At 37.6% G+C, this 24,648-nt stretch overlaps 1 protein-coding gene across 1 annotated transcript in view; it reads left to right on the top strand.

Annotated features, from left to right (window-relative positions):
* The first annotated feature begins 2,190 nt into the window (after positions 1–2,190).
* galnt18b (UDP-N-acetyl-alpha-D-galactosamine:polypeptide N-acetylgalactosaminyltransferase 18b) overlaps positions 2,191–24,648 on the top strand; it is a 132,978-nt gene continuing 110,520 nt past the window's right edge. The window contains exon 1 of the mRNA XM_089118932.1: positions 2,191–2,686. Coding sequence (XP_088975058.1) covers positions 2,449–2,686 — 238 coding nt within the window. The 5' untranslated portion in view covers positions 2,191–2,448. The remainder of the gene's footprint in view (positions 2,687–24,648) is intronic.

Raw genomic sequence — 24,648 nt, 5'->3', positions numbered from 1 at the left:
CGTGTCCCGAGCCCTCGAGGCTGGTTTTATGAGTATCTCGGGGTGGTGCGTGCTGATTCTCAGTGACCCTCCCCAGTGCCCGTGGCTCCTCTTTAGGAGGCTTCATCTTTCAGATTAGAATGTTGCCGCTTGTTGTTTTAAACCAAAAAGTTAAATAATTTTCTTAGCTCTTCCAATATACTTTCAGTATCTATCTACTTTTTTAAAACGAGGAATCACATTTTACTGATTGATTTATAGAGAAGAGAAGCCGGGGTCCTCTGTGAAACACTCCATCTGTTGTCTGCTGATGATTGTAAGAGCAACATTCACACACTGCTGTGAAGCTTGGAAGTGGATTTGCAGTGTATATATGCAACATGAAACTTATGGCTTATGTAAATCAATTCTCCATACATTTCTTTCTTGTTGCTATTTAGAGACCAAGTTAGCCTTTTTTTTCTTGCATAAAGTGATTGTAAATGTTGCATTATCTGTGATTTTTGATGGTATCTCATTCATCTGAAGCTATTCATGGCACGAGCACCACTATTCGTGTCCCAGTAGAATCAAACATTATTTGCTCACGTGTCTGGGATTTATATAATGAGATAAAATCCATATGGCTCTTTGTGAGTTTCCCGAGACTGTACCCATGGGGTGGATATAAAATACAAGGGATCTTTATTCCTTTATTCATCCTGCACATTTTTTTGTGTTGTTGTTGAGACTGTTGATAACTTTGGCTACATACACATACACACATATTATGTTATTATTAAATTCCAACAAAACTTAAATGGAATGAATTCTCAAATCTAAATAATTTGGCAAATTGCATAAATATGGGCACAATGCTAATGGATTCTATACAGACAATTACATATTGTTCCTTACAAGTGCCACTATTAACTTTAGCTTGGCTTCTTGCACAAATAATGATTTCCCTCAACCCAACACTTCCTAAGTGCCAAAATCCTGTTCCCTCTGTTGTATAATGTTTTTTTTTTTTTTTAGATAAATGTCTCAAGTGTATATGATATTCCTATATTTATCAGCTACAACAAAGTCTACAAGAAATAAACAGCTTGTTCTTAAACTATCAAGCATAACGGCTGTTGTTACAATCTAAAACATGGACACTTGTAATTTGATCAAAGTTTGTCTTCTATTGTGCTAATCAAATTATTTTTTTAATGTCATCCCGATTGTTGTTTCGTTCCTGAAAAAATGTGTTTTGATTTTAATGAACAAACGAGGAGTGAACTATTCAGCGCCTCACTGATCATACACTTGTCGCCACCTGCTGTGCTGGAGTAATGATGTAAACTTCGGAAAGAGTCACAATCCACGCCAATAATGCACAAATGTCACAATGCTGTGTATTTTTAACCCGAAGAAGACGTAAGAAGCAGAATAAACGACCAAGAATCATAAGAATACAGTATGCACCGAACAGAATACCACACAATTACCATTAACAACGACAAACACAAGACAGGGAAAACTAAGGGATTTTGGTAACACTGGTAACACATGCAGTTGCTATATAAAATGATGCATGATTACATGCAACTAACCCTAAACCAAACCCTAATCCTAACCCTATGTAGTTAATTATAACTACTCAGCACTTAAATGTATAATTACATAACAACATGAAAAAGTTAATAATTGTATTTTATTAAGAAAATACGCCCTATGTATATATATATATATATATATATATATATATATATATATATATATATATATATATATATATATATATATATATATATATATATATTTTTTTTTTTTGATTAGATCATATAGCATTTTAAGCTGTTATATGGTGATGTTACAATGCGCCCCTCACATGTTGCAATGTACCACACCTATGGGGCATGTTGTCAAATTTCACTTCCATTCTTTCAAGGTAAATCAAGAAAAAAGTATACACTGTATTAATAAACAAAACCACATAATTGTCCTAGACATGTGGGAAATTAATGTGGAAAAAAATAAATACTCTAAACCCTAAATATTTACACAAACTGAGAAAGTATATAGCTATACTATATATATATATATGAAGCATTTGGGAGTTTCGGTCTTCGTAAAGCACCTCCTTACTGTTACTGGATCATTGTGCAATTGGTCCCATAGATTACAGCTCATCTCATTGGTCAACAGGCTCAGGATCAAAATCACACACACACACACACACACACACACACACACACACACTCGCGCACCTTCACTCTCCTCGCTGCAGATGGAGGACGCGGCGAGTCGTGTTGGAACAAGACGATAGTTGCACAGTTCGAGTCGTTGGAATCTGTGTGAGAAGAATGCAGCACGGGCTGTAGTGTTTGCGTCAGTCGCGAGGACCGAAGCAGCGCGTGCTTCTCCCTCGGAGCGCATACAGAGTTGAGGACAGGCGCACTTGTCCGCTGTGTCTCGGACTCTATATGGAGGGATGTCGGAATGGCTTGCACCAGGAGAACCAAAACTTTGGTGTCTACATGTGTGATACTAAGTGGCATGACCAACATAGTGTGTCTTTTGTACGTAGGATGGGTGACAAATTACATCGCTAATGTGTACATCAAAGTGCCGATGCCTGTCCCAGCCAAAAAGTTGGAAGGCGACAGGAAAGGAGAAACTCTGCGGATTATAGAGCGACTGGATCGACTGGAGAATGTAGTTAATCAGCATATACAAGGTAAGATCAATGTGTGCTTAATAATTGTGCATACAAATGTGACGTCTAAAAATGTCCACATTGAGAAATACAGCTGACAACCACAAATTCAGCAAACATATGTGGCAAAAATTTGTTAAATGCCACTTTCCACTAATAGAGGGTTTTTGTTAAGCAAATGGTGATTGGAAGGGGTGTTTAGGTAAATATTATAATAAAATACAAATTTGCATATGCAAACACGATCTCACAGCATGGAACATATAATTACATAATACATCAAGTAACAGTTTTATTTGTTAACAATAGCTAAGGTAATAGTTGAGCACCATTAATGCAGTCAACACGCAGTTTTTGTAAAAAACTGAGAACATTTTTCAACCAAACTACTGATTATAATAGACAATAGTAAAAAAAATGTTGTTGGTTTAAAAAAATAAGTAATCTGGTTGCCTTCATATTTTAAGTTCGTTGAAATGGAAAAAATGAGTTGATACAATGAAGGAGATTAATTTATAATATATTTATAAATTAATTATTATATTATATTAATTATTATATTCTATTTTTTTTTTTTTTACAGTTTGAGGTAAGACTACCCAAATGCTCAGATTTAAAGTTATTTTCACACTATTAAGCATGTCATCTTATCTCCCTTTTATGAATTATTTTCCTATGAGAAAATGGAATCTAGCTGAGGACCAACAATTCAGCAAAAAAGTTATATTATTAGGCTATATTAAATAAATATTATTATATTAGGCTAACTAATGTTTATATATAACCTTATATAATGAATTTTCACCCTTAGAAAGTTTTATCATGGTAACCACAGTTACCTGCGAAATACATTACATGCTTTAACCTTTCAGGGACTTTTTGTTAAAATTTTAAATAGCATTTGCTCTTTAAAAAAATTACTGTATGTATTAGCAGGCACTGTCAGTTTTATTTTATACAATGACAAATAAATATGAAACATACTATACAGTAGTGGGATATACAATGTGTTGTTCTTGTTAACTGTAAATAACAGTGTTTTGGTAGACACCGTGGTTACCACAGTAAATATTTGTACTGTGGACATGACCTGGAGAGAGGTTTGCTCTGAAATAGCAGTCCATTGTGAAGAGTTTTTTCCTCTCGGGCGATAAACAGAAGAATCTATGGAATGTCGTCATCACGACCTGAATATCAATTGAACATTTGTTCTGTCCTGTTCAAATCAGGTTGATTGCACCTTGCCTTCTCTTTAATGGCACTTTTATGCAGGTGTGACCTCCGCTCGTGATCAGCTTCACAAAGAGCTCTCTCCTTCTCTCTTCAGAGACTCTCGTTTAATGAACTTGGCACTGGCCGAACACTAATTATGGAAAGTTACTGTCTGTACAGATAGTTTAGATTTTTCAGCACTTCCCAGCACACATCATCACTGAGTTTCTTTAATATAAATAAACGTTAGTAATTGGCATTTACACAGGGTTGTATTAACCCAATTTTGGGTCAAATATGGACAAACCCAAATGTTGGGTTAAAACGTAATTTAAAATTTTATTTTATACAATTTTTATTACATTTTTAACCCAACATTTGGATTTGTCCATATTCTACCCAAATTTGGGTTGAAACAACCCAGCATATTTTAGAGTGCAGGGTTCAACGAAGAACTTTTAAGCTCAACCATTGCACTTTATACGCTCTTTATAGTGGAAAAGGGTCATTTAAATGTTCCTCACACTAAGAAAACAATTTTTTAAAAGAAGTTTTCACCTGACCTTCTTTTGGAACCTTTATTTTTAAGAGTGTTGGATACTTCAATTACATGTTTGAGGTCAAAATTGGGTAGTTTGCGAATATATTGCTTGATCTTTATCGTGCAAAAGCAAACGGTGGATTCTTCCTCTTGCAAAACAGCCTAACCCATCTTCCCCGTAAAGCATCTGCCAAATAAACAATAAAGCACTTGTAGTTTCTCTCTGTTGCACAAGCTTTATTCCGGATTCGTTTTCAGCTACTTCGGAAAGTACTAATTTGTTCCAGATCTGAGAGAACACAAGCAATTTGCTGTTCTTTTTCTGGTTTATTAGTCTACAACATGCACAGCATGCTTTGTCCGCTTCACTGAATATCTTATGAATAGAAATCTGTTGTTCAAGAAAGTCTGCAATATAATTGTATTAATGGCATCCTTTTGTGTTTGAGATGATTCTGTCGTACTAACTGTTGATATGGGTTGCTGACAGGCAGTGTAGCGCTCAAACTGAGTCAAGGGTGCAAACAAACCTCGCTGAGCTGAGAGGCTGCTACAGATGATAACTACAGCACACATTCGAGCTGTTTGGCAACGGCCGTGGGCTTCGGGAGTGGGCTTTGAGGAGAGCATTTTTTGGTTTCAACACTTGATCTTTCATTTCATGGCATAGATTGTTGACGTTTATCTGAGATACCTTCAGTTTGGTAATGGTATTTTATAATGGAAGTGAATGGGTAAACATGAATAAAAGTCGAAAGTGTACCCTCCCATTAGAGACCGACCGATAAAGGATTCTGATGGCCGATACCGATACCGATATTTGTTGGTTTTAAAATCCGATATATCGGCCGATATTTTTTATTTGATTTTTTTCAGGAACGCACAACAAAACATTAACAGATTTCCCTAACAATAGTTATTTGTAGTTATGTATGAGTTTTAATTAAAATAATATGATAATGCATTTTAAAAAGAAACTTGTTTCTTTTATTGTCGCAACAGAACAGAGGAGGAACCAAAGCTCATTAATTAATTAACAAAGCTCATTAAATTCCATCGATGATAGTGGCTTTAGCTAGCTTTGTGGTTAGCTAGAATGTGTTGCGCGTTATAAACGAGTGTTGCCAACAGGCCAGGGATGGTATAGAGTGCCCTCTGGTGGACAAACTTATACAACTCCAACACTCCAACATGACATGGTTGAAGCGTGTTTCATCCATTTTTATTTTATTTTTGAAATATTCATTTATCGGCCATTATAACTGCCGATGCCGATAGTTTATAAAATGCCTAATATCGGCCGATAATATCGGTCTGGCTCTACCTCCCATAGACCCTCCCCTTGAAGAAATCAGGACAGAAGTGGTCAAAAGTGGACAAAAGAGACACCAGGTGTAAACGGAAATGTGTCTCCCTCGTCTACCTGTGATCTGATCAAGCATATCGCGTCTTAATATCAGGTGTAAACAGTAAAAAGTGTCAAAGTATCGTCAAGTTATACTTATTTCACTCATAAACTGAATAACCCCATTATTAAAGTGTAGGAATATCTCGAGTGAACCACTTTCAAATTATTCTTCTGTGTTTTGACATCATCCCTTTAGCGCTAAAAATCAATTCTTTTTTTGTTTGAAAAGCTTTTTCACTCAGATATAGCCTTCATGACAAAAGGGAAGAAAAGACTATCACGACTTTGCAACTTTGTTTTCATGCCGAAAAGTGTTAAAATACCTAAGGTTTCCATACGTAAACGTGATTTAGTGTAAACAAATCATTTACGCTATTGCTTTTACCAGACAATTGTTCGCTTTTTCTGGGAATCAAACCTTTAGCACCATGGTAGCACCATGCTTGAGCTACTTAAACAGTAGTTACTATTTGAGCTGCTTTAACAGAACTACTTAAATCACTTACTACTGATGTTTTCTAAAGCCTTTTACAACTTCTTTTTCGTCACAACGAAACGCCTAAACCCCTAAAAAGACTGTACAAATGGCGAGAACACGTTTTCACAAAGAATTAAAGGGGTCATGACAAGAGAAATCAAATTTGACATATAAGAAGCATTAAAACATCCTGCAAGTTTCAAACAAGCTCCAAATGGATGTGGGATTTGTGACATCACACAAAAACATTTGCATATGACTGGCGCAAGAGAGCAAGATATAGACGAATAGTTTTACATCATCGCTCCATAGGCCCTGCCCACTGGCGTTCAGTTGCTTAACGAATGACATTTGCCTGTTGCATTACATCACATCAGAAACTTTTGTTGGCAGATGAAGCCAATCACAAACAGTAATTAAATGATTTCATAATGCTTTGTCAGTAAAGGACGGTTTTATATGATAATGTTTTCAAAACACTTACTCGCATGCAATAGCGATTGGGCGTTGATAATGTTTTCTATGCAATGACGTTAGTCAAGCATAAAGGCCCTTTCACACTGGATGAAAACATCCTCATCAAACAGTGAAGACGAGCTTTTCATTTTATTTAAAAGACAGAAAAGAAGGATTTGGGTGCATCCGATCTTAAAGGGGTCATGAACTGGCTTTTTAAATTTTATTATATTGTTGTCTGAGGTCAACTTATGACATTCGCTTGAATTCGCGTGAATCAAAATGAATAAGTAATAGGCTATTTTCTACCCTAGTTTTAAGCCTAGCTGAAAAACGCTGGGTTTTTGTGGGTGTCTCGCACTGAAGACTTGGAAGTAAACGCCCACTGCTGTGAGTGGATAACAGTTTTGCATATTATAATGAGTTCCAACTCACCCGTCGATGCACTTGGGGGAAATTGTTTTGAAAATGTCCAATGTTGTAAAATGGCAACCGGAATGATTCGCCCATTCATGTTCGACCCAGAGTCCGTGTGTTGCACAATTCCTGTCAGATCCAATATAGACGGAACAGTACCGTTCTTTACTCTTAATCGGTCTGCAAATCCAGTCTTGTTTACACAACAATTCTCGGTGAAATGAAGTGAACAGACGGACAATGTTTACCCTCATCAGCTGGAACGTCATTAAAAATAAAGTTTATCCAGTCCTATTGGAATCCAGAGGATTCAACAATATTTTGTATTGCGGTTTGTCATCACAAGGTAGCCCTATGTTATTTAGCTATGCGTGTAATGCCCGAATCGGTGGGCGTGGCTAAACCGGCCGTGTTGAAGTAGGCGTTGATCTTCTTCTGCGGGGGTGGTGTTTTATCCTCTTTTACGTCATAGTTCCCCACTTTGAAAAACGAGTCGTTTGCCGAGCCTGGTGTCGATAAAAGCTTTTATTGGACTAACAAGAACGTTTTCAGTTCTGAAACTTACAGGATATTCTTATAATATGATGACCTCTTAGATGTCAAAAGCTCAAGGAAAATTTGATTTCTCAGTTCATCACCCTTTTAAAGAACAGAGAGTCGGAAGGGGTGTGTGCTAACCTTGTACAGGAGCTAAAATTGTATCATGGCCGGTTGCGAACTTACTTTCGAATGTCTGTGGGACAAATTGAGGAGCTTCTTCAGATGGTGGCACCACATCCGGCGAGACAAACCACAAACTTCAGGGAACCAATCGACCTGGAGCAGCGTCTGGCAGTCTGCTTGAGGTTTAAAATTATCAGGGGCTACGTTTACACGCAATCAAATAACGTTTAACAATCCATTAGTAATCCGATTGAAATCTCAATTGGACCGAAAAGCCAAAGGCTCCATCTGAACGAAATTTCGATCGGATTGAAAGGGGTTGTTTATTCCCCGATCGAGAGAACACGTAAACACTTGATCAGATTGAACGTCACCTTTGTTTCCTTGTATGTGATTGGCTGAAGATCGACAATCGACATTGAAGCGGAAAAAAATAAAAGTCGTTTTTTCGGTGTGGAAACACTCATTACACAAACAGCTGATCAAAAAATAAAACCATCGCGCGAATTATTCACGCGTCAGAATCGCGTCCAGTGTGAAAGGACCTTAACAATGCACTCTTAGTAGAAAAGGTTCTATGTAGAACCTTAAAAGGTTCTATCAGCGCTACGTATTTGGAACACCTAAAAGGTTCTATACACTCTTAAAAAAAGGGTTCCTCTGGGTTCTATATTGGCCATGGGGTTCTGTACTTGGCCAATAGAACCTTTTACCAAAAAAATGGTTCTTTATAGAACCATTTTGGAGTTCCATATATGAAGCGGGGGATGGAATCATTTCTGGTTCTAAATAGAACCATTTCTTTTAAGAGTGTGGCCGTTTACCCACAACCCTTAAAGAAGCCGCTCCTTAAAAACTGATCATTTCAGACAGAGTCAAAATATATTTGTTATTTTGTGAATTTGTATTAACACTGAACCCCAAGGAACCTCAAAATAAAAACATGTCATGACCCCTTTAATGTGAGAAACATTTAACGCTCCACATTCCTGCTTAACAATGGGCACCATTGACTTCCATTGTGAGTGCCTCATTGTGACCTTGATTTTTGCTATTTAAAAAAAAAAGACAATTAGCTGAGTGGTAATTAACATTATGCCACAAATGCTGTTGATTGACCTTAACTTTACCAGAATATCTGCATTCATTTTCCAAAGGGCAAAATGACTTTCATCCACTTTTAAGCACTAAATCAGTTCAAATCTTACAATACTCAATGCTCTAAACGTCATGGTCCCAGACTTTACATCACTTCTCTCTCTGTAGCATACAAGTGTTTTCCGGAATGAATGATTTATGTGGAAGAGGTGCATGCCAGCTGTGGCTCCACCACCTGGTATAACAGCCTGGAGGATGGCCTGCCTGATCTCCCTGTCATCCTCGAGCTGATGCAAATACAGCACGCTTCTGCACAGCAGCTCTTTAGCGCTCTAGTGGATCTTCTGCTGAAAGCCAAAGAGAAAGAACAACAGAATCACTTAGTCCCTCTTTCAATTGTGTACTTACATTGTGTTGAGGAGCGAACATATTCTCAGCTCATTACAGTCTGTTTATCTGCTCTCACACCATTTAGCTTTTTATGCAAAGTACCACATTTAAACAAATCAAGAAAACAGCATTTCAAGGATGCAATTGTGCAGAATAGAAGAGAATAGAAAGTGCTGCTGTGGAATAGGATTTGACATTTTTCTAAATCATACAATTGATTATGACAAACACTCATAACATATACAGTATGCGACATGTAATGTGACATATTGTGAAAACTGGATTTTCAAAAAAAGAAACAATACTTCTACAGCATGTAGGTAATGTTAATTTCAATGTTTACTAATATGTAATTAAATTAATGCACTGTGAACATGAACAACTAACATAAACACAAATGAATAAATATTGTTTCAAATGTATTGCTCATTGTTAGCTCATGCTAGTTAATTCCTTAAAAATAAAAAATAAAAACTTTTGCTGATAATTTACTCACCCCCATGTCACCCAAGATGTCCATGTCTTTCTTTCCTCAGTCGAAAAGAAATTAAGGTTTTTGATGAAAACATTCCAGGATTTTTCTCCATATAATGGACTTCAATGGGAACCAAACGGTTCAAGGTAAAAAAGACAGTTTCAGTGCAAACTGTTCAAAGGGCTTTAAACGATGAGATAAGACGAATCGTTAAAAGCCCTTTGAACAGTTTGCAGTTTGCACTGAAACCGTCTTTTGGACCTTGAACCGTTTGGTTCCCATTGAAGTCCATTATATGGAGAAAAATCCTGGAATGTTTTCATCAAAAACCTTAATTTCTTTTCGACTGAAGAAAGAAAGACATGGACATCTTGGATGACATGGGGGTGAGTAAATTATCAGTTATATTTCAGCACCAACTTGGTACCGCAGTTGGTATTTTTGACAATGCTAGTCTGAGACGTCTTTATGTGGGTGAATGCAGATGAGCGGCTTGAGATATTTTTTTTTCGGTGCAAACTGTTCAAAGGGCTTTAAACGATGAGCGACCGTTTCACTTGATAAGACCCTTATTCATCGTCTGGAATCGTTTAAAACCCTTTGAACAGTTTGCACTGAAACTGTCTTTTGGACCTTGAACCGTTTGGTTCCCATTGAAGTCCATTATATGGAGAAAAATCCTGGAATGTTTTCATCAAAAACCTTAATTTCTTTTCCACTGAAGAAAGAAAGATATGGATATCTTAGGTGACATGGGGGTGAGTTAACAATCAGCAAAAGTTTTTTTTTTTTTAAAAGTGAACTACTCCTTTACGTAATGTAAACAAATTAGACCATATTTTTACTTGGCTATTGAACTTTAGTCCACTTGTTCAGTCAGTTTGTATGCTATATATGAGGATTTCTCACCATTGTTTATTCTTTATTCATTGTTTCATTTTTCCGGTTCATCCGTTCTGATTTCAGTGCACTGTATGAACACAATGGACAGAATTTGTCTAGCTATCCTAGAAATTAGTTATGGTTTTACCACTTTAAAAACACCCACATCAAAGCAGTAAATAGTAAGTAATTGACAAAAAATAGTTATTAAGTTATATATCTTAGAATACATTCGTCAGCTAGGTTTGTTTGGTTATCAGAAACACATTTTTTTTTTTTAATGGATTTTTAAAGAACCCGAGGTTACATTTTGCTCATTAAAAAAGCCTTGTTACAACAGAAATGTAATGGACATGAGTGCCAGCAGAAAAGCTGCAGGTCGCTTTGGAACTCATTTGAGAAGTTATGATGTGGTAATAATCAGCAATATTACTGAGGTCAATGTAAAAGTGTGTTGAAAGGTACAAATGACTCCAAACTGTTTTTTATTTATTGTTATTATATAGTGGCATAGGTGGGAAATGTTGAGCTGTATGACCTATTTATGAACGTTAACTAACGGTGATGTAGAATATATGTTATGGAATATTTGGTTTGAAGGCAGCGTGATCTGTGAAGAGTCAAGCGTCTCCAAGGACTGCGTTTGCTTTTTCAAGAAGCTGTGATTTCTCATTTCCTCTCATCCTCCGCTCCCTGTGAGTCTCCTCTAATAAGCAGCGGGTCGGGGTTAATTACCTCAACAGAAAGGCATGGAAACGCAGCAGAGATGCTTTACTTGGCACACCTCGGAAGAGACTCGAAATTTTTCAAGTTGCCCTCATCTGGCCTTTTGACTGACAGATGGCTGTGTGCGTGAGGAGCCTCGGTCGGGCTGATTTATGGCCTCGCTGGAGGGTTTATCCTGTGATAATCACAATGAGCTCTGTTAAACAAAGACACGGCAAAGCCCCTGATCCAGAAAGACAGGCTATTAATCAGTACAGCTCACATACGACATGAATTTATAGTGTTTTAACTCGCTTAGCACTTGAAAAAAAGGAGTTGGGTAGTAACTAAGTTCTATACTCTGTTCTGTAACTTACCAAGTACCATAGGCTTATTCGGTGTTATAAAGTGTCGCTATTGCCTTGGTCTCTGTGTAATGTTGGTTTGGTGGACAGGCAATGGTTTTGGTCATCATAATGCCGTATCTAACTGTTTGAAAATATTTATTCAACCCTTTACGGTTCCCAAATACCCATATGCTAAATCTGGCCTTGTTAAATTCAGACGCATTGACTGCAACATATTCTAAAAATCAATTTCAACTTCAAGTAGCTCTTGAAATTTGATCCGTATTGGTCGATACTGTATATTTAATTGTGCTGCTCATTTCTCCTTTTTTTTTTACATGTATAGTGGTAATTAAAAAGTAATGCTCACTGACAATGAAACTCTGCTTTAAAAAATATGAATCATTTATCGAAGTGGTACATCATGATATTTAAAATCGGCCCGCAAAAATTGGTAACACTTTATATTAAAGAGTCTTTGTTACACGTGTACTTTCTATTATAATAACAATTATAATAATTATAATAACCTCTACCATATAGTAAGTACATGTTCTTAACTGATACTAGTGAGAACTTAAAAGTATAATTACACTGTAACTAAAACACTTTAAAGTGTATTTTGATTTTTCGAATATCACCTTTAATATAGCTAGGTTTGTGAAAAATGGGCATAACATTTGCTCACCTATGGTCTTCCAACCCGATCTCACGGCAATTCGTACACATTTTACGAGGTGGCTAATTCGTTTGACCTCACTTGTACGAATTAGTACGTTTTTTGCTAAATCGTACATATTTTACGAGTTGGCCAATTCGTATGAATGACCTACCCTATCTCACGACCAATTCGTACGAATTCGATGAATGATTAAAAAGTGTCTAATTCATATGACTTCACTCGTACGAATTCGTAAGATTTTTCTAAACCCACGTGATGGGTAGGTTTAGGGGCGGAGTAAGGGGTAGGTCATTCGTACGAATTGGCCAATTCGTAAAATATGTACGATTTAGCAAAATCTTACTAATTCGTACGAGTGAGGTCGTATGAATTCGTACGAATTAGCCCCTTTTTAATCATTTGTCGAATTCGTACGACTTGGTCGTGAGATCGGGTTGGAATGACATACCCCTGACCCCACCCCTAAACCTACCCATCACGTGGGTTTAGACAAATCGTAAAAATCGTACAAGTAAGGTTGTACGAATTAGACACTTTTTAATCATTCGTCGAATTCATACGAATTGGTCTTGAGATAGGGTAGGTCATTCATACGAATTGGCCTACTCGTAAAATATGTACGAATTAGCAAAAATCATAATCATTTGTACAAGTGAGGTCATACGAACTAGCCACCTCGTAAAATGTGTACGAATTGCAGTGAGATCGATTTGGAAGACCATAGGTGAGCAAATGTTATGCACATTTTTCACAAACCTAGCTATATTACAGAAGTTATGCGAATATATACGAGTACGAATTAGCCACTTTTTAATCACTCTTACGAATTTGTACGAATTGGTCATGAGATAGGATTGGGTCTCCACTGGCTGCCCGAGAACAACATCTACTTTAACCCTCCCTCAAAAACTGTAGGCCTTGGTTTGTGTTGTCGACATGTCGAGACGTTGCTGTCTACAGTCCTGTATTGGAATTGAAAAGGATTGGAATTGAATTCGATTGGAATTGAAAAGGTAAAACCGATGGCAACGTTACTGTTCGTATCACAGGTGCTGAGGAAGATTCGGATCTGAAATTCAGATATGGTAATGGCCGTTTTCTTTCGAACACGCGTTGTAAGTAGTAGACCAATCACAGCAGACTGGGGCATCTGACCAATCAGACCAGAGGACGCTCCCTTATCGAGCAGTTTCAGTCACTGTGAGAAAAGTGGTGATGTGCAATGTATATTATGAGAAAATTGTATGCACTTGTTGGAGACTCCAAAACAACCTTTAAAGGGGTGGTTTTTCTTTTGTGTTTATGGGGTGCAATGTAACATGTATTTGTGGTTTTTCTTTTTTAAAAAGTCTTATTTTTCATCAATTTCATCTAAGGCGCTTTCTCCTCTGTTATTTGAACGACCAGTCGACTTCCTGATTCCATGAAACCATTCCCTCAGAAACAGGCAGTGGGCTCAGATTGGTTAGTTTGGGCCGGTGTGTTGTGATTGGCTAAACTGTAGTGCACTTTGTCCGGATACTTCATGCCCATTACCTTTACGGGCGAAGTTGCATGTGTTGTTCCTGTCAAATGTAAATAATGGTGTCGATACTGCAATGGTTCCTGATTTTTAAAAGACGATATCTCTGCTTACATTGAACTTTCAGCGCTGCAACTTTGCAGATTCGGTTCATGCACCAACAGCAACATTACACACTATTTAAAATGAAAAAAGTGAAATCGCAATCCTTTAAAATGGTCACAGATCTAAAGGTCCACAGATCTACAAACACTGAACTGAGGAAACTAGTAACTTACACTGAAAACGAACTAAAAGTCTAACAGGTGTGATGATCAAGTGAATTGCCTTAAGAACTAAAGAGAGCGGGAAACTAGAACAAAGACAGATTTGATACAAAACAAACTAAAAGTCCATGACAATGGAAATTAAATCAGAGAAGGCTGCTAACAGAATGAAAAAACAACAACAACCAAATAGCCAGTACTTTATATCTAATATAATCAGAAGCCACGCTCGGCTGTAATTGGGTGTTAGAGCGACACATTAAGACTTCATGAATAGAATTGCTCGCTTCATTTCCTCTGCCTCTGTTCGTTGCCTTAAACTTTGTAGTAAAAAAAAAGGTCATTCAGGGGTATAAGCCTTGAATGTTGTTTTTTTTGGATCTCAATCCATAACTACATCAGTAATGCTGTGTAGTTTTGATTGTATTGTGTAAAGACAAATGCTTTTAGCCTGCTTGTCTTCTCGATTCAGTTCTGTAAAGACAATAACACACTATATTCCTGCTCTTCATGCTGAGTGCACACTCATGCACAATGGAAGGTAATGCTACAGTATCTCAAAAGCTTTCATGCTGCGATGATTTGAATAGGTTAGAATTAAAGCAGCACAATGCGAATGCCTGCTTGTTCTGTGCCATGCATCCGATTTTCATGGAATAAACTATTTGACCTAACTACAAAAACAGGACGGGGTAAGCATACCTTGATGTAAACAAAAATAAAAATTTGCATTAATTATAGCGCTCTAGAGTGAGTGGATTTGCATGTCTGTTCAACCCAGATTTAACAACGTTGTGTGGGGGAAAAAAATCCAGTTCATTAAATATTTATCCATGTTCAAAACCTTCATAGTTGTTATGCTTGGAAAGCTTAAAGGGAGTCAAAACATGGTATCACATTAGTGAACCTTATTTTGCAATGTCGGCTGAATCTCGAACAGAGAAAGTAACCTGGGTCACACTGTGAAAAATGCACAAGTGCACATTTTCTAATTTAGGAATTTGTATCCGACTGATAACTTTGTTGTGAACACGACATTAAATATGTGGAAAAAAACAAGCAGATTTTGGAGATGGAGATTGGTTCACATAAAGATTTGGAACAATACGTCTGTAAAAGGAGTGATGAACTGAGAAATCTCATTTTCCTTGAGCTTTTGACATCTAAGAGGTCATCATATTATAAGAATATCCTGTAAGTTTCAGAACTGAAAACGTTCTTGTTAGTCCAATAAAAGCTTTTATTGACACCAGTCTCGGCAAACGACTCGTTTTTCAAAGTGGGGAACTATGATGTCAAAGAGGATAAAACCACACCCCCGCAGAAGAAGATCAACGCCTACTTCAACACGGTCGGTTTAGCCCCGCCCACCGATTCACGCATTACACGAATAGCTAAATAACATAGGGCTACCTCGTGATGACAAACCGGATCGAGCTGAGCAATACAAAATATTTTGCAGTGCCTGGTTGTGGAAGAAGACAGTCGCTGCATAAGCTTCCTCTGGATTCCAATAGGACTGGATAAACTTTATTTTTAATGACGTTCCAGCTGATGAGGGTAAACATTGTCCGTCTGTTCGCTTCATTTCACGGAGGATTGTTGTGTAAACAAGACTGGATTTGCAGACCGATTAAGAGTAAAGAACGGTACTGTGCCGTCTATATTGGATCTGACAGGAATTGTGCAACACACGGACTCTGGGTCGAACATGTATGGGAAAATCATTCCGGTTGCCATTTTACAACATTGGACGTTTTCAAAACAATGTCCCCCAAGTGCATCGACGGGTGAGTTGAAACTCATTATAATATGCAAAACTGTTATACACTCACAACAGACTTTACTTCCAAGTCTTCAGTGCGAGACGCGCATAAAAATCGAGTGTTTCTGAGCTGGGCTCAAAACTAGGGTAGAAAATAGCCTATTACTTATTCATTTTGATGTTTTTGAATGCAAAAACCAAGCGAACGTCATAAGTTGACCTCAATATAATACAATTTAAAAAGCCAGTTCATGACCCCTTTAAAGTTCAAAGTACTAAATTAATGTGGAAACTTGGATGAATGGAGGTATTGAAACATTATCAGATATTATTAGTTCAAATAATACTGTATATCCTCATTTGACATTGAAAGATACATTTAAATTAACAGGTTCAGAGATATTTAAATATATGCAGTTAAAAAATTAGGTCAATGAGAACTGTGATATAGTGAATGACGCTCCAGAAAAAAATAGACCCTTTTGGAACGAAGTAAGGAAAAGAAAAAATGTATAAGTGTTGCGTATAAATATCTCAATAAGGCCGTAAACAATTGTAATCTGCTAAGCAATATATATGAAGTCTGGGACAGAGAAATAAAGGACTTCAATGCCAAAACAAAATGCAAGGAGTGCTTAAATCTAACATATAAAGCCACAACCAACCGAAATCTTAGATTGATTCAATATAAATGAATGACCAGAATTTCTTTATACTTGCAAAATAAAAATAAAAATTCTATAAAAAAATAACAAATTTGCATCCGAACTCCTAAAGGTGCAGGAGGAATGGTTGGTATGCCGAAGAGCAAATTGAGGTCATGTTTTACTTTATAGCACAGTCACCGCCTGCCTCCCTTTGAGAGTGCTGTGGGGAAAGACATCATAACTATAAATATTTTGCTTGTCATGGCACTGAGATGACTAAAGTTGGATTTAGCAGCATCAAGCTGGCAAGGACTTGTCCCTTCAAAGGGAAGGGTCACTGCAAATCATATAGAGATGTTCTGAGTGATCACCTCAATGGAACCATGACGGAACATTTCGACCCTGATAGGAGTTTATTGGCCAGATTTACTAAACGGCAAATTAGCACGAAAGCACAAAGAACACAAACGCAGCCGGACTTGTCTCGGACTCGGACTCGGTCTCGAGACCATATTTTAATGGTCTTGGTCTTGTCATGGACTCGTGTCCATTTGGACTCGGAATTGACTCGTACTCAAATTTTTTTTTAGGACTCGGAATTATTCCAGAGTCCACTCGAGTTCACTTAAAAATATTTTTCATGATTATTAATTTATGCTAATAAAATATTTCTTTAAATTGATTGACACGCCCAGTGATTGGTGATTTTCTAGTGCGCAACTGCGCATGACAAATTGTAATAAAATTACTTTTAACACCACCTACTATGTGGCCTTTTTACCCTAAACTGATCATATTTTTTAAACTCTAAGTAAATTCAGTAAAAAAAAAAAAAAAAGGATTTCTCTAAGTAAATAAAAGTAAATCAGGTAATCAACCCTCACTGGTCTCGGTCTCGACTCGGACTCGACCGTCTCTGGTCTCGGACTCGAGTGAGGTGGTCTCGACTACAACACTGGCAGCCGGATCATTTCCATAATGACCAACACAATCTACCAAGAGCAGTGGAAATTAGCGTCTGGTTTAAGAAATGTTTTAGGCTGTAAATAATGGCACAAATACCAGTAGACTGACTAGCACAAACCCTAGTAAATGGTGTACGACCTGGGGATCTCAGACACATTTCAGAGAGAATCCCACCAGCAAAAAGAATGCAAACGTTTTTATAGAATAGCAGCATGGCAAAAATGACATGATATACTGTACATCATTCTTTTCCCTAATATTTGATTGGATATTCTTATACAAAACCCTTCTGTTACTAGGTAGAAGCAAATTTAGTTCTCAAATCAGAAAAATGGAAAAGGTTAAAGTTCATTTGATTACTCAATATGTCATGAGACTATTCGTGACTGTTATATTTTTGATATTGTCTAGCCAGCGTCTCGAATTTTCCGCTGGTTTCGACACAAACTTCAGAGTACATGTTGTTCAAGTGGTATAATGTTAGGCCTAAAGGAGAAGTAAGGTTAGATGTTAGAATTATGATTTATTTAAAACACACTATTTTATTTATTAAAAAATCCATCGCAATACTCTCCTCCGGTAAATTTGTCTGTGAGGGAAACTTTTACAAATGCATTTGCAAGAGGTTCAGCAGCAAAAACCCTGTCCAGGCCTTTTCAATCTCTAATTTTTCACTGTGTGTATTTCGTAAATCCTGACTTGTTTTATAACACCAAAAGAGGGTTTGCGCTGGTGAAAGCTGTTAGTAAATCTGGCCCTATGTGTGTGAAATATTATTACAATTTAAAGGGAATTTTAAATCTGGGAATTTTTAAAATTATTTTTTACAATGCAATTTTTGTTCCTGTGATCAAAGCTGAATTTTCAGCATAATTACTCTTCAGTGTCACATGATGTTTACTGTTATCAATGTTGAAAATGGTTTTTGCTGCTTAATATACTGTATGTGGTTAAACAGTGTAGATTTTTAAAGAAAATAATACTTTTATTCAGCAAGGTTGCATTAAATTAATCAAAAGGAATGGTAAAGACATTTATAAGGATACAACCGATTTCTATTTCTATTTTTTTTTTAAAGTTTATCCATCAAAGAATCCTGAAAGAAATTATCATGATTTTCAAAAACAGCTGAAAAGGCTGTTTTTAACATTGACAATAATAAGAACTGTTATTAATAAATAAGCACCAAATTAGAATATTGGAATGATTTCTAACAGATAATGTGACAGAAGCCCAAAGTAATGGTTGAATAAGCCAAAGTCTCTTAATATATTGCTTTTGTTGCTGTCTTAAACACTATTAGTAACCGTGCGTAACCGTGACTTTATTACGGCTTAGGGGTGTTGTTAAGCATGACACATAGTGCCTAAAACCACCTCAACCTAGAAAAATGATGGAAACCCTTGAGTGGCTTATGTCTTTTGTTAATAATAGATGTATTATTTTACATTTCATTAAATCCCTTTATATACACTCACCTAAAGGATTATTAGGAACACCATACTAATGCTGTGTTTGACCCCCTTTCGCCTTCATAACTGCCTTAAATCTACGTGGCATTGATTCAACAAGTTGCTGAAAGCAGTCTTTAGAAATGTTGGCCCATATTGATAGGATAGCATCTTGCAGTTGATGGAGATTTGTGGGAACAAAGCTCCCGTTCCACCACATCCCAAAGATGCTCTATTGGGTTGAGATCTGGTGACTGTGGGGGCCATTTTAGTACAGTGAACTCATTGTCATGTTCAAGAAACCAATTTGACATGATTCGAGCTTTGTGACATGGTGCATTATTCTGCTGGAAGTAGCCATCAGAGGATGGGGACATGGTGGCCATAAAGGGATGGACATGGTCAGAAACAATGCTCAGGTAGGCCGTGGCATTTAAACGATGCCTAATTGGCACTAATGAGCCTAAAGTGTGCCAAGAAAACCATTACACCACCACCACCAGCCTGCACAGTGGTAACAAGGCATGATGGATCCATGTTCTCATTGTGTTTACGCCAAATTCTGACTCTACCATCTGAATGTCTCATCAGAAATCGAGAATCATCAGAGCTGGCAACATTTTTCCAGTCTTCAACTGTCCAATTTTGGTGAGCTCTTGCAAATTGTAGCCTCTTTTTCCTATTTGTAGTGGAGGTGAGTGGTACCCGGTGGGGTCTTCTGCTCAAGGTTGTGTGTGTTGTGGCTTCACAAATGCTTTGCTGCATACCTCGGTTGTAATGAGTGGTTATTTCAGTCAAAGTTTAAAACTATTGTCAAAGTCTATCAGCTTGACTCAGTCGGCCCATTCTCCTCTGACCTCTAGCATCAACAAGGCATTTTCTCCCACAGGACTGACGCATACTGGATGTTTTTCCCTTTTCACACCATTCTTTGTAAACCCTAGAAATGGTTGTGCGTGAAAATCCCAGTCACTGAGCAGATTGTGAAATACTCTTGAGACCAACAACCATGCTACTCTCAAAATTGCTGAAATCACCTTTTTTTTCCCATTCTGACATTCAGTTTGGAGTTCAGGAGATTGTCTTGACCAGGACCACACTCCTAAATGCATTGAAGCAACTGCCATGTGATTGGTTGATTAGATAATTGCATTAATGAGAAATTGAATAGGTGTTTCTTATAATCCTTTAGGTGAGTGTGAAACATTTGTAGTCCTGAGATTATCTTTTGGCATTATCTAAACAAACAAAAAGGAGATTAGCATGAAACTCGTTTTCCTGCCCGTGTCTGAGAAAGAAAATGAGGAGAGGCAGATGATGCCTGTGATTCAGACTCGCTTTCTGTCCTCGGCACTCTTGAATTTGTGATTCTAATTAGAAGCAATGGGATGTAATTAGTCATTAATTAAGACAGAGCCAAGCGGAGCACAGTATCTCTGAGTAAGCACAGCTAAAGGAAGTCAGTCACTCTTTGAACTTAAGAGACATACGTGTGGAATGAGCTCACTGTCTGCTGCACCGGCTCATGTGGAGCTTTTCACCGCCGTGCAGCTGGAAGGGAAGGAATGCACTTGATACAGACATGCTTGATTATCAGATTGTGTCATCTTTTTATTTTTTAGCTATCGATTTATATGCAATAAGTTACTCATTATCACTGATCTGTATGCCACCCAACTGCATTTTTCTAATGCTTTAAATCATCCACCCACCCACCCATCCACCCTCCCACCCATCCACCCACCCATACACCCACCCACCCATCCATCCATCCATCCATCCACCCATTCATCCATCCATCCATCCACCACCCATCCATCCATCCACCACCCATCCATCCATCCACCCACCCATCCACCCACCCATCCATCCATCTATTCACCACCCACCCACCCATCCATCCATCTATTCACCACCCACCCACCCATCCATCCATCCATCCATTCACCACCCATCCATCCCTCCATCCATTCACCACCCATCCACCCATCCATCCATCCACCCACCACCCACCCATCCATCCATCCATTCACCACCCATCCACCCATCCACCCATCCACCCATCCACCCACCCAACCAAACCATCCATCCATCCATTCACCACCCATCCATCCATCCATCCATCCATCCATTCACCACCCATCCATCCACCCATCCATCCATCCATTCACCACCCATCCATTCACCACCCAACCATCCATCCATCCGTCTTTTGTTTTATTTACATATTGATCTGTTTATCATTCCATTCACCTATCTTTATAAGTCTGACTCTGTTTACTGTAGTATTTTGAAGTGTTGCAATTCTTTGTGGATACAATAGTAGCTATTAGACAGTCCATTTCACATTCAACTGATCACTCCCTTCTAATTTCCACTAATTCTTTTTTTATTCTTTAAGCCAATTACTATGCCATGTATATATGAAGAGTTCAGATGCAAAAGCCTCTAAATGCCATTTGAAATTTTCTTCTTTAATGATGATTTTTATCAAACTTGTATATTTAAGTTCAGTAATTTTACTTAAATGGCAATGATAATTACCTATTAATTGTTATTTAAGTGAAATTACTGAACTTAAATATACAAGTTTGATAAAAATCATCATTAAAGAAGAAGATTTCAAATGGCATTTAGAGGCTTTTGCATCTGAACTCTTCATATAGTTGCTAAGTTTTAAATTTGTCTTATCTCATTTGGACCTTTGTAATCATTATATATTGGAATTTCGAGCCCGTACTCATCCTTTGGCGTCATATAGGTGCCACCATATGACATTTCGTCAAAATACTACGCACATGGCACCCTTTAGCATCAATATAACACGCATAACCCAAGGCGTCATACAGGTGAGTGGCATCCTTTAGCGTCAATATGAGTCCCAGACCCTATCCCAGACCTAAACCTAGCCATTAGAGTGCATTTTATATTGACGCCAAGGGTGCCATGTGCGCAGTATTTCAACTAAATGTCAAATGGCGTCACCTATATGACGCCAAAGGATTAGAATGTGCTGGAATTTCCCAGTCCTCTATCTCACGGCTTTAAATAGTTCAACATGCGGCCACCAGATTTTTAACTGGGGTCGGTAAACGTGAACACATTCTCTGATTTGAATGTCTCTCAATTAGTAGAGCTGAATTTGAAGTACTATTACTTGTTTTTAATTCCCTAAATGCTCTGGCACTTTCTTATTTGTCAGATCTTTTAAACTTGAGTAAGACGGTCAGATGCTGCTTGCGATCCACAGGCAATTATACCCTGCCCTGTCCGAGATCAATGATTGAAGTTGAGAGATGACGATGCGTTTCAGGTGCCAGACCTGAACAGTCTTCCCTTATCTGTGAGATCTTAGGAGGACTTATTTTCTGTACAGCAGAGTGGTCAATAATTGTTGTGTTTATTTGTGCTTTATAAATAAATGCAATTGATTGAATGGGGATCTGGGGCGCCAAGGTCTTATGTCTTATATATGAACTATACGGTAACTTTGTGTGTGGAACAGATGGAAACTGAAGTTGTTATTGACAGAAATCCAAGCAGTCTTTCATTAGCAGATTTTGTGTTTTCACATTTAAAACTATTGTGCTTTATCACTCATTTTCCCCAGAAGCATGTCACTCTATGGCTGCTAATGGCTTTAAATCGAAGTGAAGATTTTGGGTTGTGTGACTCAACAGGAAAGACTATGAAAGCTGTAAATAGGCGTGATGATCACCCACAGGTTTACAATGTTTGATGACAATTGAACTGCCTGTTTTGAAATTACAGTGAAGGCGGTGAACATCCTGGAGCATGAAATATACTCAAGTAGTCATTTCCAAAAACCCACATTACAGGATTTTATGATGTTTTCTGTCCTGTTTGATTTAGTTCATGAAACAATAAGAGGGTGCTATGTGCAGTTGTATAGTTCAGAATATATTGAATGATATTTGTGAATCTCCAGTGAAGCATCTGCATCTTTCAGCAAAGCGCCTACAAAGACAAATAAACGTCTCAAGCATGGGGACGTTTACCTACCGAGAATACAACATAATCGCTCGAGATGTCTTATCGGCTTTTCCACAAAATGTATTCACCAAACAGAATGATGCCAATCTCTCTGAGCATCTCTGTTTTGAGTCCAAGTGGGAATTGCTTCATTGAACGTTTTCCAACCTCATTACAGCTGTTTGTGATTGGATATCTGAGGCTCTTGGCCCTTCAGGGATAAATGTGCTTTAGTTATTTTAGCTTGAATGGCATTTATGTTTTAAATAAAAACTGATGCTTTCATTGCACACACACAAAAAGTAAAAAAATGCTGAAAATAACCAAATATTAACTTGAGGTTTGCAGTTTATAATCACTATACAATGTAGCCTACATCCTTTGGAAAACAAATCAGGTCTCTCAGTGTTGGTTTTTAAGGTTTGATTTAGTCGAACCAGCAACAAGTAGAGATCTTGAGTTGGATGAACAAATTTTTGGAGTTCAAATATGCCTACAAGTTTTGTTCTTCAGTCTCATTCTCTCTCATCCCCAGAAGCATGTAATACTGATTAACTTAAAAAAACATAAAAATGAACATTTTGCATTTTTAATAAATCATCTTATTTTCATTGTTCCATTAGTGACAGATTCTGAGATCTGCGAATGCCTCTTTTATCCTCCACTTTAATCTTTTGTTCCAGATTTTTAAGTGGTTTTAATACGAGAACATGTCCATCCTGGATACATTCATACAGTAGTTGAGTGACAGATGTTGGCTTGGCATGGAATGTTATCAAAAAGCAATTATTTAATACATTTATAAGTGCCAAACTGTTAAGTGAGGAGCTGATAAACAGCCATTTGAAGCCACTACGTTTCACTTTAGTTGCATCAGTTCCACTTGGATTGTGAGCGTGTTTGCATAATCTAATTTATAAGTGTGAAATATTGCACGACTGTTACTCAGTCTTTCTGAGAGCGGCTGAAAGTACAACTCATGCATCTCAGATTTTAATTTCAACAGATTCACGTTGTTTGATCCGTTTTTATTATTATGAAAGTGAGTGCACGGCCAGTATAAATTTCCCACTACGGATGCTCTCTAGAAATGGAAGAAATAGAAATAGAAAGTAGCTGCCAAACTGTGACTAGCAACCAGTATACTCTGGATTTGTCTCCAATGGCAGGTTTCCAGGTGATCCATCAATCACAGGTCACATTTACATTGAATAGGGGTTGAGGTTTAAAAAGCTCTTTTCTATAATACACTAAGAAAGCTTAGGGAAGTGAATGGAAAGTGGCACAGTTTGCTGAATATAAGGTTTTCACCATGGCTCCGTTCCAAAATTTAGTGAGCTGCCTACCTAGACAACATTTTGAAGCATTGTTATTGACACGAAGACTATCAAACAGTATAAATCATGCTTCTTTATAAGATCTAGATTTACATTTATTCATTTAGCTGACGCTGTTATCCAAAGTGACTTACAATAGCTATAAATGTCAGAGGTCACATGTCTCTGGAGCAACTATGGGTTAAGTGTCTTACTCAGGGACACATTGGTGTCTCAAAGTGGATTCGAACCTGGGTCTCTCACACCAAAGGCATGTGTCTTATCCACTGCGCCATCATCACC

The sequence above is a fragment of the Pimephales promelas genome, chromosome 1 (assembly GCF_988280905.1).
Source record: "Pimephales promelas chromosome 1, fPimPro1.hap1.1, whole genome shotgun sequence".
Taxonomy (NCBI): Eukaryota; Metazoa; Chordata; class Actinopteri; order Cypriniformes; family Leuciscidae; genus Pimephales; species Pimephales promelas.
The sequence above is the reverse complement of the archived record's forward strand: the minus strand, read 5'-3'. Positions and strand labels throughout refer to the sequence as shown.